Raw genomic sequence first — 16,521 nt, forward strand, 5'->3', positions numbered from 1 at the left:
TTTCATAATTTCAGTGTTATTTCGATGTCGTAGTGTGGACATATCATAAAAACAGCAGAAAAATCCCATTAACTACACGGCCCCTTTAAGAAAAGTGTAAGGGTACCAAATTTGGTGCTTTTATCACAAAGTTTACTATTGTCTACATTTTCAGTTTAGTATACGAGATCATTTTTGTATTCTTCCATATTAATACAGAAATCATGGTATATAGTTTTTTGTCCAGTAAGTAGTTGCTTGACAAACTCCTAAAATTACAGAAGGATCAAAAGAATATTTGGAAATTGACATTTTTGACCACTTGGGGTCAAAATGTATTCATTGACACTTAGGGTTAAAATAATCCATAATACATCAAAGCATATCGCTCAATCTGTTCGATTTTGAGTTTGACCTTTAGCAACATGTGAAGTGTTGGTCCCAAGTTTTATGAGCTGAAATAAAAGTTCCTGAGAAATTATCCATACACACAAAAAGCTTATTTCTCGCAAATTTTGTGCACACATTTGTTTACATCCCTGTTAGTGCGCATTTCTCCTTCGCCAAGATAATCCGTCCAGCTGACAGGTGTAGCATGATCATTACACAGATGCACCTTGTGCTGGGGACAAAAGTCCACTCTAAAATGTGCAGTTGTGTCACACAACACCACAGCTGTTTCAAGTTTTGTGGGAGCGTTTAATTGGCATGCTGCCTGCAGGAATATTCAAGAGCTGTTGCCAGAGAACAAACCTGGGAGAAACTGCAGGTTTGTTCATCTGAAAAATGTCTGAACCGACAGAAACAGTCTCACCAAAGTTCATCTGTGTGCTCGTCATCCTCACCAGGGTCAACTTCAATGGACAAATGCTCACCTTCGATTGCCACTGGAGAAGTGCGCTCTTCACAGATGAATCCCGGTTTCAACTGTACCGAGCAGATGGCGTCGTGTGGACGTCCACGTTGTGAACAGAGTGCCCCATAAGCTACAGACAGTGAACACAATCACATTTTATTGATGGTAACTTCAATGTACAGAGAAAGGTAACGAGGCCCTCAGGCCCATTGTCGCACCATTCATCCGCCACCATCACCTCATGTTTCAACATAATGCACAGCCCCATGTCGCAAGGATCTGTACTCAATTGCTGAAAGCCGAAACTGTCCTAGTTCTTCCATGGCCTGCAAATTCAGACGTCACCCATTGAGCATGTTTGGGATGCTCTGGTTTGACACGCACAACAGTGTTCCAGGTCCCGCCAATATCCAGCAACTTCGCCCAGCGATTGGAGTGGGTCAACATTCTAGGCTACAATCAACAATCTGATCAACTATGTGAAGGAGATGTGTTGCGCTGTATGAGGCAGATGGTTACACCAGATACCAACTGGTTTTCTGATCCACAACCCCTACTTCATGGTATGTGCATTATCACTCATGTGAAATCCATAGATTAGGTCCTAATGTACATCTTTCAATTGACCACTTTCTTTATATTAACTAATGCAGTATCTTTTAAATTGTTGCATTTAAATTTTTGTTCAGTGTAGCTTGCCCTAGGGCAATGTGTCCAATTTGTTCTGATGGTGCTTGCAGCCCTCTTCTCCATGGTCTTCCGCAAGGTGAAAACTGGAAGACGTCCCCCTAATGACCAGTAGCAATAACATATGTCCAACATCACCCAAACCACACCTTCCAGTGCATGACAATGTTCATAGAAGATTGAGTGCCCATATACAACCTGTGTACCGTATGTACAGAATGACCCAGAATACTGGTTTTAGTGAATGTGAAGTGTTAAATGGCAATTATCACAACATGCTCAGCACATACTGTAATGTTCAGTGAGATTATGATCATAAGCACTAGCCTATGTAAATAACAGGTCTAATTATAACAAAATACTCATCCTCTCACTAGTTGACAAGGAACCTACATAAACATTCCATCAAAATACATTTCCCTTTCAAATAATTTACAACCCCAATAATTCACTGGACATCAACATGGAAAACAATAGTCAAGTCAGCGGTTGGATTTTGTTGTAAATAACATTGTTTTTATTTCAAAGCCAGGATGCCTAGACCTACATACAGGACTTAGCTGCTGCCGGCCTTGGCAGCGATTCTCTTGTCTCTCTCCTCAGCGATGGTGAGACGAATACCCTTTCCACGGGGCAGGGACACCCACGGCTTGTTGCCCTGGAGATGGGGGGAGAGAGTAAACGGAAGATATTACAAAAGAATGCCGGTAAAGAGGGAATCTATAAACATGGCACAGGAAGTGGTCAAACGTAAGTGGACAAAAGATAATGTAATTTAAAGTGAACGCTGGTTCTTAGGAAAAAAAGGAACATTTCATCTTAGCTGTAACAAATACTGATGTTAGTCTAGAAAGACCAAAACCGGCCTCCCGAGTGGCACAGCGGTCTAAGGCACTGCATCGCATGCAGTGCTAGAGGCATTACTACAGACCCGGGTTAATTTCCCAGGCTGTGGGAGTCCCACAGCACACAATTGGCCCAGCGTCATCCGGGTTAGACCGGTAGGGCTTTAATTGTCTCATGGCAAGTGGGTGCCAGTTGGCTGACCCCGGTCACCAGTTGAACCGTGTTTCCTCCAACACATTGGTGCGGCTGGCTTCCGGGTTAAGCTGGCGAGTGTGAAGGAGCATGGTTAGGCGGGTCATGTTTTGGAAGACGCATGACTTGACCTTCACCTCTCCCGAGCTTGTTGGGGAGTTGCAGCGATGAGGCAAGATTGAAAATTGGGGAGAATTAAAATGAAAAACAACCAAAACCTGCCTATAACGCTTGGGACCAATAAATTGATATGGCTGTAGTATTTACTTGTGTTAAAGGGATCGTTCACCCAAATAACATGTTGTTTTCTTACCCTGTCAGCAGTCTATGGAAAATGTTCTGGTTTAGTTGTCATGGCACAGTTTCCCAATGCTAGCATTTGTGGCACAAATCCAAATTTAGTCATAGGACCCATACTAGCATTTTTCGCTTATGTCCAAATCATCTGGCAATATCTAAAAGCAAGGGTCTCCAACAGGCCGATCGCGAGCTCACAGCCCACTTAGGAGTAGCTCGCAGTATATTACAGACACAGGGAAGAGAAGAACATGGCTATTTGAAAGCTAGAAAAAAAAGAAAAAAACTCAACATGTATCATTTTTTAAAGGAGCTCTCATGCCAGGAAAGGTTGGAGACCCTTGATCTAAAATGTATTGTGAAGCTCAAAGTCACTTATAGATTAACTAAAATGTATTGTGAAGCTCAAAGTCACATACAGATGAACTAAAATGTACTGTGAAGCTCAAAGTCACTTAGATGATTTGAAAAGGTGCAAAAAATGCTAACATTGGTCCCATGACTTAAATGGGATTTGTGCCACAAATGCTGAAACATTAGCATGTAGAAACAGTGCCAGGGAAACTAAACCAAAGCATGGATTACTGTGATAACTTGTCCATAGACTGCTTACATGGTAAGGACCAATTGTGTAATTTGGGTGAACTGCACCTGCTCTCTATAGAACATACATCCTATCAAATCTGAAGTAGTGTCGTCGTCGCCCCCCCACACTGGTTGTCTGCAGTCTAGTTGTTTTGGGATGGTTGGTAAAGCTACTGTTCATCATTGTTAAGTGTGCCAGCGATTGAGGATAGAACCAGCAGACAATAACGCGCTGGTACCGAAGACATAGCATTGGCTTTGTTCTACCTCCGTACAATCACACATGAGTACTGAGCAACTACATGAGTGTCAAGAAACGGAGGGGATGAGCAGTGTCGTCAGGGTGTTTGTAGTAGAGGTCGACCGATTAAATCAGAATGGCCGATTAACCTGTTGGGGTGTAGGGGGCAGTATTTTCACGGCCGGATGAAAAACGTACCCAAATTAAACTGGTTACTACTCTGGCCCAGAAACTAGAATATGCATATTATTAGTAGATTTTAATAGAAACTTCAGAATGTTTTCTAAAACTGTTTGAATGGTGTCTGAGTATAACAGAACTCATATGGCAGGCAAAAACCTGAGAAAAATCCAACCAGGAAGTGGAACGTCAGAATTGTAGTTCTTTTGATTCTCTATCGAAACTACAGTTTCTGTGGGGTCACGTTGCACTTCCTAAGGCTTCCATTGGCTGTCAACAGCCTTCAGAAAGTTCTTTCAGCATTCTCCGGTCACTGGGCAGATAACAAGATTGGATATGCGCGATCCGACGAGCGCACCATTCCTTCTTTTTCTTCTTGAATGAATATGCCATTGTCCGGTTGGAATATTATCGCAATTTTACGTTAAAATACCATAAAGATTGATTTTAAACAGCGTTTGACATGCTTTTAAGTACAGCAATGGAACATTGACTGTCTCTGGTACCGCGCTCGCGCGTTATGCTTTTGGATAAGTGATCTGTACGCACAAACAAAACAGAGGTATTTGGACATAAATATGGATTATTTCGAACAAAAACAACATTTCTTGTGGAAGTAGCAGTCCTGAAAGTGCATTCTGACGAAGATCAGCAAAGGTAAGAGAATATTTATAATACTAATTCTGAGTTTAGGTGACCCCGAACTTGGCGGGTGTCTGTATAGCTTGCTGTGATGGCAAGCTATGTACTACGAATATTGAAAAATGTGCTTTTTCCGTAAAGCTATTTTAAAATCTGACACAGCGGTTGCATCCAGGAGTAGTCCATCTATAATTCTTTAAATAATTGTTATATATTTTGTCAACGTTTATGATGAGTATTTTTGTAAATTGATGTGCACATTCACCAGAAGTGGGAATACATTTTCTGAACATCACGCACCAATGTAAAGTGCTGTTTTCAGATATAAATATGAACTTTATCGAACAAAACATACATGTATTGTGTAACATAATGTCCTAGGAGTGTCATCTGATGAAGATCGTCAAAGGTTAGTGCTTCATTTAGCTGTGTTTTGGGTTTTATTGACAGGTCTTTGCTTGGAAAATGGCTGTGTGATTATTTTTGTCTATGTACTCTCCTAACAATCTAATGTTTTGCTTTCGCTGTAAAGCCTTTTTAAAATCAGACAATGTGGTTACATCAAGGAGAAGTGTATCTTTAAAATGGTGTAAAATAGTTGTATGTTTGAGAAAGTTGAATTATGACATTTTGTTGTTTTGAATTTAACACCCTGATATTTCACTGGCTGTGTCCCGCAGGTGGCCCACATAGCCCATAGAAGTTAATTAGGGCCGATTTCAAGTTTTCATAACAATCGGTATTTCTGGACACCGATCATGGCCGATTACATTGCACTCCACGAGGAGACTGCATGACAGGCTGACTACCTGTTATGCGAGTGCAGCAAGGAGCCAAGGTAAGGTGCTAGCTAGCATTAAACGTATCTTGTAAAAAACAATCAATCTAGATGTTCCGCTAGCGGAACGTCTGCTCCAATATCCAATGATGGGCGTGGCGCGAAATACAAATTCCTCTAAAATCCGAAAACTTCCATTTTTCAAACATATGACTATTTTACAGCTATTTAAAGACAAGACTCTCCTTTATCTAACCACACTGTCCGATTTCAAAAGGCTTTACAGCGAAAGCAAAACATTAGATTATGTCAGCAGAGTACCCAGCCAGAAATAATCAGACACCCATTTTTCAAGCTAGCATATCATGTCACATAAACCCAAACCACAGCTAAATGCAGCACTAACCTTTTATGATCTTCATCAGATGACACACCTAGGACATTATGTTATACAATACATGCATGTCTGTTCAATCAAGTTCATATTTATATCAAAAACCAGCTTTTTACATTAGCATGTGACGTTCAGAACTAGCTTTCCCACCGAACACTTCCGGTGATTTTACTAAATTACTCACGATAAACGTTCACAAAAAGCATAACAATTATTTTAAGAATTATAGATACAGAACTCCTCTATGCACTCGATATGTCCGATTTTAAAATAGCTTTTCGGATGAAGCACATTTTGCAATAATCTAAGTACATAGCCCGGCGTTACAGGGCTAGCTATTTAGACACCCTGCAAGTTTAGCCTTCACCAAAATCACATTTCCTATAAGAAAAATGTTCTTACCTTGCTTGTTCTTCATCAGAATACACTGCCAGGACTTCTACTTCAATAACAAATGTAGGTTTGGTCCCAAATAATCCATCGTTATATCCAAACAGCGACGTTTTGTTCGTGCTTTCTAGACACTATCCCAACGCTAAATCTCGGCCACGAGCATGACGCAAAATATGACAAAAAATGTCTAAATATTCCATTACCGTACTTCGAAGCATGTCAACCGCTGTTTAAAACCAATATTTATGCAATTTATCTCGTAGAGAAGCGATAATATTACGACCGGGAATCTGCCTGTCTGTAAACTGAGGAAAAAACCGAAAGCCGGGGGCGGGGCGTGTCACGCGCCTAAGGCTTAGTCCATTGAGTGACCACTTAGCTTTTGCTCTCCTTTGTTTCAGCCAGGGCTTTGAATTACGTCATTCCTGTTTTTCCCGGGCTATGAGACCTCATTGGAGACGTGTGAAGTGTCACGTAAGAGCAGAGATCCTTTGTAAACGATAGAGATAATAAAGAAGGGCAAGAAATGTTCAGACAGGGTACTTCCTGAACAGAAGCATCTCAGGTTTTTGCCTGCCATAGGAGTTCTGTTATACTCACAGACACCATTCAAACAGTTTCAGAAACTTTGGAGTGTTTTCTCTCCAAAGCTAATAATTATATGCATATTCCAGTTTCTGGGCAGGACTAATAATCAGATTAAATCGGGTACGTTTTTTATCCAGCCGTGAAAATACTGCCCCCTAGCCATAAGAGGTTAACCTCTCTGGGCTATGTGGGACGATTTCGTCCCACCTACGTAACAGCCACTTCAATCCAGTGGCGCGATTTTTGAATCGTTAGAAATGCTATAACTTCAATTTCTCAAACATATGACTATTTCACAGCTATTTAAAGACAAGAATCTCGTTAATCTAACCCCACTGTCCGATTTCAAAAAGGCTTTACAACAAAAGCAAAACATTAGATTATGTCAGCAGAGTACCCAGCCAGAAATAATCACACAGCCATTTTTCAAGCTAGCATATCATGTCACATAAACCCAAACCATATCTAAATGCAGCACTAACCTTTGATGATCTTCATCAGATGACACACCTAGGACATTGTGTTATACAATACATGCATGTCTGTTCAATCAAGTTCATATTTATATCAAAAACCAGCTTTTTACATTAGCATATGACGTTCAGAACTAGCATTCCCACCGAACACTTCCGGTGATTTTACTAAATTACTCACGATAAACGTTCACAAAAAGCATAACAATTATTTTAAGAATTATAGATACATTACCCCTCTATGCACTCGATATGTCCGATTTTAAAATAGCTTTTCGGATGAAGCACATTTTGCAATAATCTAAGTACATAGCCCGGCATTACAGGGCTAGCTATTTAGATACCCACCCAGTTCAGCCTCCACCAAAATCACATTTCCTATAAGAAAAATGTTCTTACCTTGCTTGTTCTTCATCAGAATACACTGCCAGGACTTCTACTTCAATAACAAATGTTGGTTTGGTCCCAAATAATCCATCGTTATATCCAAACAGCGACGTTTTGTTCGTGAGTTCTAGAATGCTTCTTCGCGGTGTCGCGCATGGCGCATTGGCGTGTCAAAAATGTCTAAATATTCCATTACCGTACTTCGAAGCATGTCAACCGCTGTTTAAAACCAATTTTTATGCCATTTATGTCGTAGAGAAGTGTTAATATTCCGACCGGGAGTATGCATTGAGCCTAAACAGCCGAATAAAATTTCTCCTCAGAAGCGACTCATGCACGCGCATCATTGAAAGGTCCTCCGAGCATCCACTTACAAAAGGCGATAATATATTTCAACCTGAGGTTCCCTCGTAAACCTTCAGTTATTTCGCGGGCTCTGAGAGCCTATTGGAGCCCTGGGAATTGTCACGTTACAGCTAAGATCCTTACTTTTCAATAAAAAGAGGTAAGACGCACGACTCCTTGTCAGACAGGGTACTTCCTGCTTGAAGCCTTGTCAGGTTTTTGCCTGCCATAGGAGTTCTGTTATACTCACAGACACCATTCAAACAGTTTTAGAAAATTCAGAGTGTTTTCTATCCAAACCTGAACAATAATATGCATATTCTAGCTTCTGAGTTGGTGTAGGAGGCAGTTAAAAATGGGAACATATTTTTTCCAAAATTCTCAATACTGCCCCCTATACCAAAGAGGTTAACCTGTTAGGGCTAGGGGGCAGTATTTACACGGCCGGATAAAAAAACGTACCCAATTTAATCTGGTTACTACTCCTGCCCAGTAACTAGAATATGCATATAATTATTGGCTTTGGATAGAAAACACCCTAAAGTTTCTAAAACTGTTTGAATGGTGTCTGAGTATAACAGAACTCATATGGCAGGCAAAAACCTGAGAAGATTTCATGCAGGAAGTGGCCTGTCTGACAAGGTGTCGTTCTTCTTGTCTCTGTTTATTGAAGAGTCAGGATCTTAGTTGTAACGTGACACTTCCTACGGCTCCCATAGGCTCTCAGAGCCCGGGAAAAAGCTGAACGATAGAGGCAGCCTTTGGCTGAAACACATTATCGCCTTTGCCAAGTGGCCGATCAGAGGACAAAGGGCTTAGGCGCGTGCCCGAGTCGACCCAGTGATATATTTCCTTTCGGGTGTTTACCTAATTGCAGATTCCCGGTCGGAATATTATCGCTTTTTTACAAGAAAAATTGCATAAAAATGGATTTTAAACAGCGGTTGACATGCTTCGAAGTACGGTAATGAAATATTTAGAAATCTTTTGTCACGAAATGCGCCGTGCGCGTGACCCTTATTTACCATTCGGATAGTGTCTTGAACGCACGAACAAAACGCCGCTGTTGGAACATAACTATGGATTATTTTGGACCAAACCAACATTTGTTATTGAAGTAGAAGTCCTGGGAGTGCATTCTGACGAAGAACAGGAAAGGTAATCAAACTTTTCTAATAGTAAATCGGAGTTTGGTGAAGGCTAAACTTGCTGGGTGTCTAAATAGCTAGCCCTGTGATGCCGGGCTATCTACTTAGAATATTGCAAAATGTGCTTTCACCGAAAAGCTATTTTAAAATCGGACATATCGAGTGCATAGAGGAGTTCTGTATCTATAATTCTTAAAATAATTATGCTTTTTGTGAACGTTTATCGTGAGTAATTTAGTAAATTGTTAGTAAATTCGCCGGAAGTTTGCGGGGGGTATGCTAGTTCTGAACGTCACATGCTAATGTAAAAAGCTGGTTTTTGATATAAATATGAACTTGATTGAACAAAACATGCATGTATTGTATAACATAATGTCCTAGGTGTGTCATCTGATGAAGATCAAAGGTTAGTGCTGCATTTAGCTGTCTTCTGGGTTTTTGTGACATTATATGCTAGCTTGAAAAATGGGTGTCTGATTATTTCTGGTTGGGTACTCGGCTGACAATCTAATGTTTTGCTTTCGTTATAAAGCCTTTTTGAAATCGGACAGTGTGGTTAGATTAACGAGAGTTGTCTTTAAATAGCTGTAAAATAGTCATATGTTTGAGAAATTGAAGTAATAGCATTTCTAAGGTATTTTAAAATCGCGCCACAGGATTCAACTGGCTGTTACGTAGGTGGGACGATTTGGTGCCACCTGCCCTAGAGAGGTTAACATAATCACTAGTTAACTACACGTGGTTGATGATATTACTAGTTTATCTAGCTTGTCCTGCGTTGCATATAATCGATGCTGTGCCTGTTAATTTATCATCGAATCAGACTACTTCACCAAACTGTTATTTAACAAGCGCATTCACAATGTCGTTGCACCAATGTGTACCTAACCATAAACATCAACGCCTTTCTTAAAATCCATACAAAAGTATATATTTTTAAACCTGCATATTTAGTTAATATTGCCTGCTAACATGAATTTGTTATAACTAGGAAAATTGTGTCACTTCTCTCGCGTTCTGTGCAACAGAGTCAGGCTATATGCAGCAGTTTGGGCCACCTGGCTGGTTGCGAACTGTGTGAAGACCAACTTCACCAAACGGGAGATGACTTAACAAAAGCGCATTTGTGAAAAATAGCACAATCGTTGCACGAATGTACCTAACCGTAAACATCAATGCCTTTCTTAAAATCAATACACAGAAGTATATCTTTTTTTTTTTTTTATATATATAAATCTGCATATTTAGTTAAAAGAAATTCAGGTTAGCAGGCAATATTAAACTAGGGAAATATTGTCACTTTGTATATTTAACAGTTTGGGCCGTCTGGCTCGTTGCGAACTAATTTGCCAGAATTTTACATAATTATGACATAACATTGAAGGTTGTGCAATGTAACAGGAATATTTAGACTTATGGATGCCACCCGTTAGATAAAATACGGAACGGTTCCGTATTTCACTGAAAGAATAATTGTTTTGTTTTCGAAATGATCGTTTCCGGATTTGACCATATTAATGACAAAAGGCTCAGACTTCTGTGTGTTATGTTATAATTAAGTCTATGATTTGATATTTGATAGAGCAGTCTGACTGAGCGGTGGTAGGCAGCAGCAGGCTCGTAAGCATTCATTCAAACAGCACTTCCGTGCATTTGCCAGCAGCTTTTCGCTGTGCTTCAAACATTGAGCTGTTTATGACTTCAAGCCTATCAACTCCCGAGATTAGGCTGGTGTAACCGATGTGAAATGGCTAGCTAGTTAGCGGGGTGTGCGCTAATAGCGTTTCAATCGGTGACGTAACTTGCTCTGAGACCTTGAAGTAGTTGTTCCCCTTGCTCTGCAAGGGCTGCGGCTTTTGTGGAGCGTTGGGTAACGATGCTTCGAGGGTGGCTGTTGTCGATGTGTTCCTGGTTCGAGCCCAGGTAGGGGTGAGGAGAGGGACGGAAGCTATACTGTTACACTGGCAATACTAAAGTGCCTATAAGAACATCGAAAGGTATATGAAATACAAATGGTATAGAGCAAAATAGTCCTATAATAACTACAACCTAAAACTTCTTACCTGGGAATATTGAAGACTCATGTTAAAAGGAACCACCAGCTTTCATATGTTCTCATGTTCTGAGCAAGGAACTTAAACGTTAGCTTTTTTACATGGCACATATGGCACTTTTACTTTCTTCTCCAACACTTTGTTTTTGCATTATTTAAACCAAATTGAACATATTTATTTGAGGCATTATATTAAGTTAAAATAAGTTTTCATTCAGTATTGTTGTAATTATCATTATTTCACACACACACACAAAAAAAACACCAATCGGCCGATTAATCGGCAGCGGCCTTTTTGGGGGGGGGGGGGGTCCTCCAATAGTCGGTATCGGCGAGAGAAAAATAAATCATAATCGGTCGACCTCTAGTTTGTAGTTTAGTTCATGTTTGTATGCGAAGGTGTGTGTGGATGTGCAGGTATCTGTTTGAGTGCGCGTGTACAGGTCTTCTCTACTTACCTTGCCAATGATGAAGATGTTTCCAAGCCTGGTGGCGAAGATGTTTCCAGCGCTATCCTTGACATGCACAACGTCAAACGAGCCGGGATGCCTCTCCCTGTTGGTGATGATACCAATACGCCCCAAATTGGCACCACCGGTCACCATGCACAGGTTACCTACAGGGAGAAGAGGGGAGACAAGAGGTTAAAAGTATGATTTGATTGGGTAGTATTGTTGCTTTGCATCAGTCAAGTCTTCAAAAAGTTTCAAGGATGGTGCTTAGTGGATCCAAAGGTCTGTATGAACAGACTACCATTTTTCACAATTTATTTTTCCTACAAAGTGTCAAAATGAGTCAACCATCCAGTTCTACATTCACAATTGAAGAAAATGTAACCCCTCTACCATGGGATAAGCAAGACTACACAAAATCTTAATTTAGTTACTATGCCCGTGTAACAGTGTCTGAGATCAAGCGTCCCTGCCAGCCATGGGATGCAAGACAGGGATAGTAGGAAACTAGTTGATGTGTGCAGGGGGAACAACATAACAGCACTGAACAAGCTACACTGTAACTTATCCTGCTTTTCTAATAATTTTTCAACTCAACTAAATTTAAGACAAGCCAGACATTACTAACACCCCCCCGCACACTTAATAGATTTGATATGTAACACTTCAAAAATCTAACAGGCTAACCTGAAAGACCACTTTCCCCACAGGTATACATTTCCCTTTCAATCACTTTAAAAGTATATATTTTTAACCGTGATGTTACCTGTGTCGAACTTGATGTGTTCCGTGATCTTGCCAGTGGCGAGGTCGATGCGGACTGTGTCATTGACTTTGATGAGAGGGTCGGGGTAGCGGATGGTGCGTGCGTCGTGGGTCACCAGGTGGGGGACTCCTTTGGTGCCGATGAGGTTCTTCTTCACCTTGCACAGTTTGTACTGGAGGGAAGAAAAGAGGGAGAAAGATGGAGAAAGTGAGTGATTGTTATGGCAGGGCTTCCCAAACCTAGACTCGGAAGTGTAAATGCTTAATTAAAAGGGAAAATCCACTAGAATGTTTCATTAGTCAACTGTTGATAGACCAAAAACATTTTACATGACAGCAGTAAAATGTAAGATATGACTTTAAAAAATGGATTACCCACTTGGTTTTGAAGTCTAAATCCTAATATGATAAACAAGCAAAAGTACTCCAACTGAAACCATGCTAGGCATTTACACAAAAGGTTGAATTTGTAACCGTTTCACATTAGGATTCATCCAATTATTTTTGTTGGAGCTCAGAACTTCTTAGAGGTATTGGTGAGGGTTTTTTCAGCTCGTTGATCAAAACCAAAGACTTTCTTCATTGCTCCTTCCATACAGAAGATCATATTGTACTTGTATTGCTTGGTTTAAAAAGACAGGCTTGAGCTGTGAATAACTAGACTCGCAACCATGTGTGACAACGTGTCATACCTGGGCCTCCTCAGCGGTAATGCGGTGAACTGTGAAACGTCCCTTCACGTCATAGATCAGACGGAAATGCTCTCCAGTTTTCTCAATGCTGATCACATCTACAGACAGACATCACACATTCATATCAATGATCAAATCCAGAACAGGCCAACACCAAAATAGGATGCATCAGACCAAATTCAATACAGTCAGGATCAAATTCTCATAACTGGGAACAAAATAACACTGCAAATTTCAGATACCAGTAGTCAGAATGACAGTCAAACCAACTATATTTTGTCCCTTCATAATAGTAATAATTAGGTTGGTGCTTATATTCGTCCTATTTCACACATGTACAAGTGTGTATTAATACAGGTGAATTAAAAATTTGTTTTTGCATTTCTCACTCCTGTGACACCCTCAGAGAGCGGGGTCATGGCCAGGGTCTGCCACCGTCAACAGAGCAATTATGGTCAAGTTCCCTTTTCACCTTGTTGGCGCGGGATTCGAACCAGCAACCTTTCGGTTACTGGCCCAACTGTCTAACCGCTAGGCTACCTGCCACCCAGGTCAGATACTAATAAAAAGCACAATAAACCCATTCCATTGTACATCAGCTAGCTAGGCAAAATCTCAGACTGGTAAATCTCAGACAGGTGGAGGAGCACTATACAAATCCTCTAGACTCAATTGTGTATCAGAGGAAAACATCACACCGTTTTGCCATCAAAGCATGTAATCTAGCCTTGTGGTGCACCAATGAGGGAGGGCATGGTCCAGTGACAAATCCACTCCATTTTACATTAGATGGCTTGGCTAACATCCCACTGTATTTTCTAACAGCAGTGTGTGAGCTAGCCTTAAAGGAGAGGTGTTACATGGTCTGCATTTACATAATGTGAGGTTTCACCTGGCCTGGGAAATTAATCACAACACCATCATAGCTCTCTTGGCAGGAATAAAAGTCATATGGAAGTGTGTGCATTCAAGATGGTGTGTGCATGAAAGTCTAATGGGGTGCATGTGAAGATGTGTGCCTGAAAAAAAATGAATATGAGAGTGAATGTCTACAAGTTTGCGTGAGCCCCTAGGAGGATATGGGTGAAGAGCCGAAAATAGATTAAATTCCTTTAAGTGGGTCCACAGATGTCCCTCCATCTGATGTGAGGTGTGTTGTGCATTTATCTAACCAGAAGCTATGAAACCAAATTAGAAAACAAGTGAGGAATAATTTGACAAGCGTGATCAAGATACCACCAAAGCCCAGACTAATTACAACTAAATTAAACTCAATCCAAACACTAAGCACGCCATCTACCAAATCAGGCTAAGTGCAAAAGTCTTTAGACATTTAAAGCAGAAGTCTTCAGTCAGTTCAGTGCCTTGCATCCAACGTGATATGCCCATCACAACAACCCTTCCTTAGACTGGGACACACAACATGAAACATTTACATATGCAATTTCACAGCAACAAGGGGATACACGTCAAATAACCCGCTCAAATACTACAAAATGTATCCCAACTTTCAGTTGGAGCTCAGAACTTCTTAGAGGTATTGGTGAGATTTTTTTTCAGCTAATTGATCAAAACCAAAGTTTGTCTTCATTGCTCTTATTTCCAGCTCTAGTCACGGGCTAGGTGAAAGCATGAATGAGTGGAACAGTACCCTCCCCCTTCTTTCTCCAGTCGCTCACTTTATTCTCATTACCCTTCACCCACACCTTGCATCCCCCTCTCCCCTAGTCAGACACATCCATGAAGTCAATTGGGAAGGTCACATCACTGCAAACTATACTCCTCTCCCTTCCTCACTCATCCCTCGTCAAACCCAACTCACCCATGAAGCCAGCGGGGTAGGTGACGTCGGTGCGGACCTTGCCGTCGATCTTGATGAACCTCTGCATGCAAATCTTTTTGACCTCGTCTCCGGTCAAGGCGTACTTCAGACGGTTCCTGAGGAAGATGATGAGGGGCAGGCACTCCCTCAGCTTGTGGGGACCGGTGGAGGGACGAGGCGCCTACATAGATAAAATTGGGTGTGGTATTTTAACTACTATATGAGCAGTAAACAATGACAGCTATAGACCATGTTGGTTCAGCAGACAAGTATACACAGGAAGAGAACTATGCATTAAAACAGCAATGTGTGACAAGTAATTTTCAACGAACACGTTCTTGCCTATACTTTCTTTGTGTGTCTTATAAATGTCTGTTCGGTTGCAGGTGGTTCGCCATTCACCAGAGAATATTCAAAGACTCAAATCAACGTTATACACCGAGTGAAGAGTTAAGTTACCCCACCATTTTAGTTCCTTCACATCTTGCATTTCCCAACATCTTTGCAGGAACTAGTCGTTTCTATGCGACGCGGCCATAGATATGCCCCTCAATTTGGCTAATAATCTGCAACTAACCAGTAACATTGTGGTTTTAGTATTTAGGTATGAAGTAGCATGTACTTACGAACACTCCGGTGAGCTTGTCAAGCATCCAATGCTTGGGCGCTGCAACGCGCTTCAGGTGCTTCTTCGGTCCTCGTGCCTAGTAACCAGAAAAATAACTTGTCAACCCAACTAATGTAGTTAAACTTCCAGCCTAACAACAGACAGCTCAGTTTCATTCGAAACACCATGCGACCTGTCTGGCTAGTAGAGTTCGGCGTACAATATAGTCATTTCCTATACGGTCCTTGAATGACAATTCCGACTGTGGCCTACTCGATAGAAACACAAGAAACAGGGTTTATTTTAACCCATTTCTTTCTGCAAAACATTTGTGCTCAATTGCCATGGGCATGTAAACACTTTTGAAATAGACTTTTGAACGTAAAAGTAGTGGTAGCAGAAACATTTGGTTAAAATGAGCAGCATTGACACTAACTAGCTAGCGGTGAAATAATTCGGTTTTTCAAATATCATTTCATAGACCAAAACGCAAGTCCTTATTTCAATATAGGGACTAGCCATCGCCAAATGTATGTATTTTCAAATTATCACAGTTATATGTGGGATATTATATTCAGAAAAAGTGATGTTTGACGATGATTCTGGCGAGAATCATTCGGAAACACAGCTCACCATGTTGGAGTATGCGGGGAAAAGGACCTCCCACTTTCAGGCCTTAGAAAATAAGACAGAGTATTGTGCATGACGAGGGACAAACAAGCGGAGTTTATATGGTCCGCTCTCTAGTGTCGAGGAGAACAACTGCAACTGGATGTTCCTTGAACTTGATAGAAATACGGAAGATGGTTATTTTAGCAGGCCAGCTACGCATACGTCAGTATTTGCATTGTATTGAATGGTACAAATACTGATATGGCTCTCACTGATTCTTATATAATAGTAAATATTTTATATATTTCAAATGAATGACAGTGTAGCGATCCTCGCTACATGAGCCATGTTACAATTCTCACCAAGTGTATTAACACTATTGGCGTGATGTGTAGGATGTTTGCCTATCACGCCAGAGATCTGGGTTTGCTCCCCGCTCCCTCCGTTCACTACTATATTCTCAAATTGTAATATGCCTAAGCAACGCACATACAGTTTAACTTATTT

At 40.9% G+C, this 16,521-nt stretch overlaps 1 protein-coding gene and 3 non-coding genes across 4 annotated transcripts; all 4 read right to left on the reverse strand.

Annotated features, from left to right (window-relative positions):
* Positions 1–2,011: 2,011 nt before the first annotated feature.
* On the reverse strand, positions 2,012–16,061 carry LOC115198593 (40S ribosomal protein S4). Its single transcript, XM_029760646.1, has 7 exons — positions 16,036–16,061; positions 15,422–15,499; positions 14,796–14,976; positions 12,974–13,071; positions 12,283–12,454; positions 11,523–11,680; positions 2,012–2,180 (listed from the first exon to the last, which is right to left on the reverse strand). Exons 1-7 carry the CDS (start codon positions 16,036–16,038, stop codon positions 2,079–2,081), a joined length of 792 nt encoding a protein of 263 aa, XP_029616506.1. The 5' UTR covers positions 16,039–16,061; the 3' UTR covers positions 2,012–2,078.
* LOC115199269 (small nucleolar RNA SNORA57) lies at positions 3,631–3,765 on the reverse strand. Its single transcript, XR_003879363.1, has one exon. It is a non-coding gene; the product is annotated as a small nucleolar RNA SNORA57 (small nucleolar RNA).
* Positions 12,792–12,867, reverse strand: LOC115199270 (small nucleolar RNA SNORD61). The gene has a single exon (XR_003879364.1). It is a non-coding gene; the product is annotated as a small nucleolar RNA SNORD61 (small nucleolar RNA).
* LOC115199271 (small nucleolar RNA SNORD61) lies at positions 14,491–14,567 on the reverse strand. Its single transcript, XR_003879365.1, has one exon. It is a non-coding gene; the product is annotated as a small nucleolar RNA SNORD61 (small nucleolar RNA).
* Positions 16,062–16,521: the final 460 nt, after the last annotated feature.

The sequence above is a fragment of the Salmo trutta genome, chromosome 8 (assembly GCF_901001165.1).
Source record: "Salmo trutta chromosome 8, fSalTru1.1, whole genome shotgun sequence".
NCBI classification, from domain to species: domain Eukaryota; kingdom Metazoa; phylum Chordata; class Actinopteri; order Salmoniformes; family Salmonidae; genus Salmo; species Salmo trutta.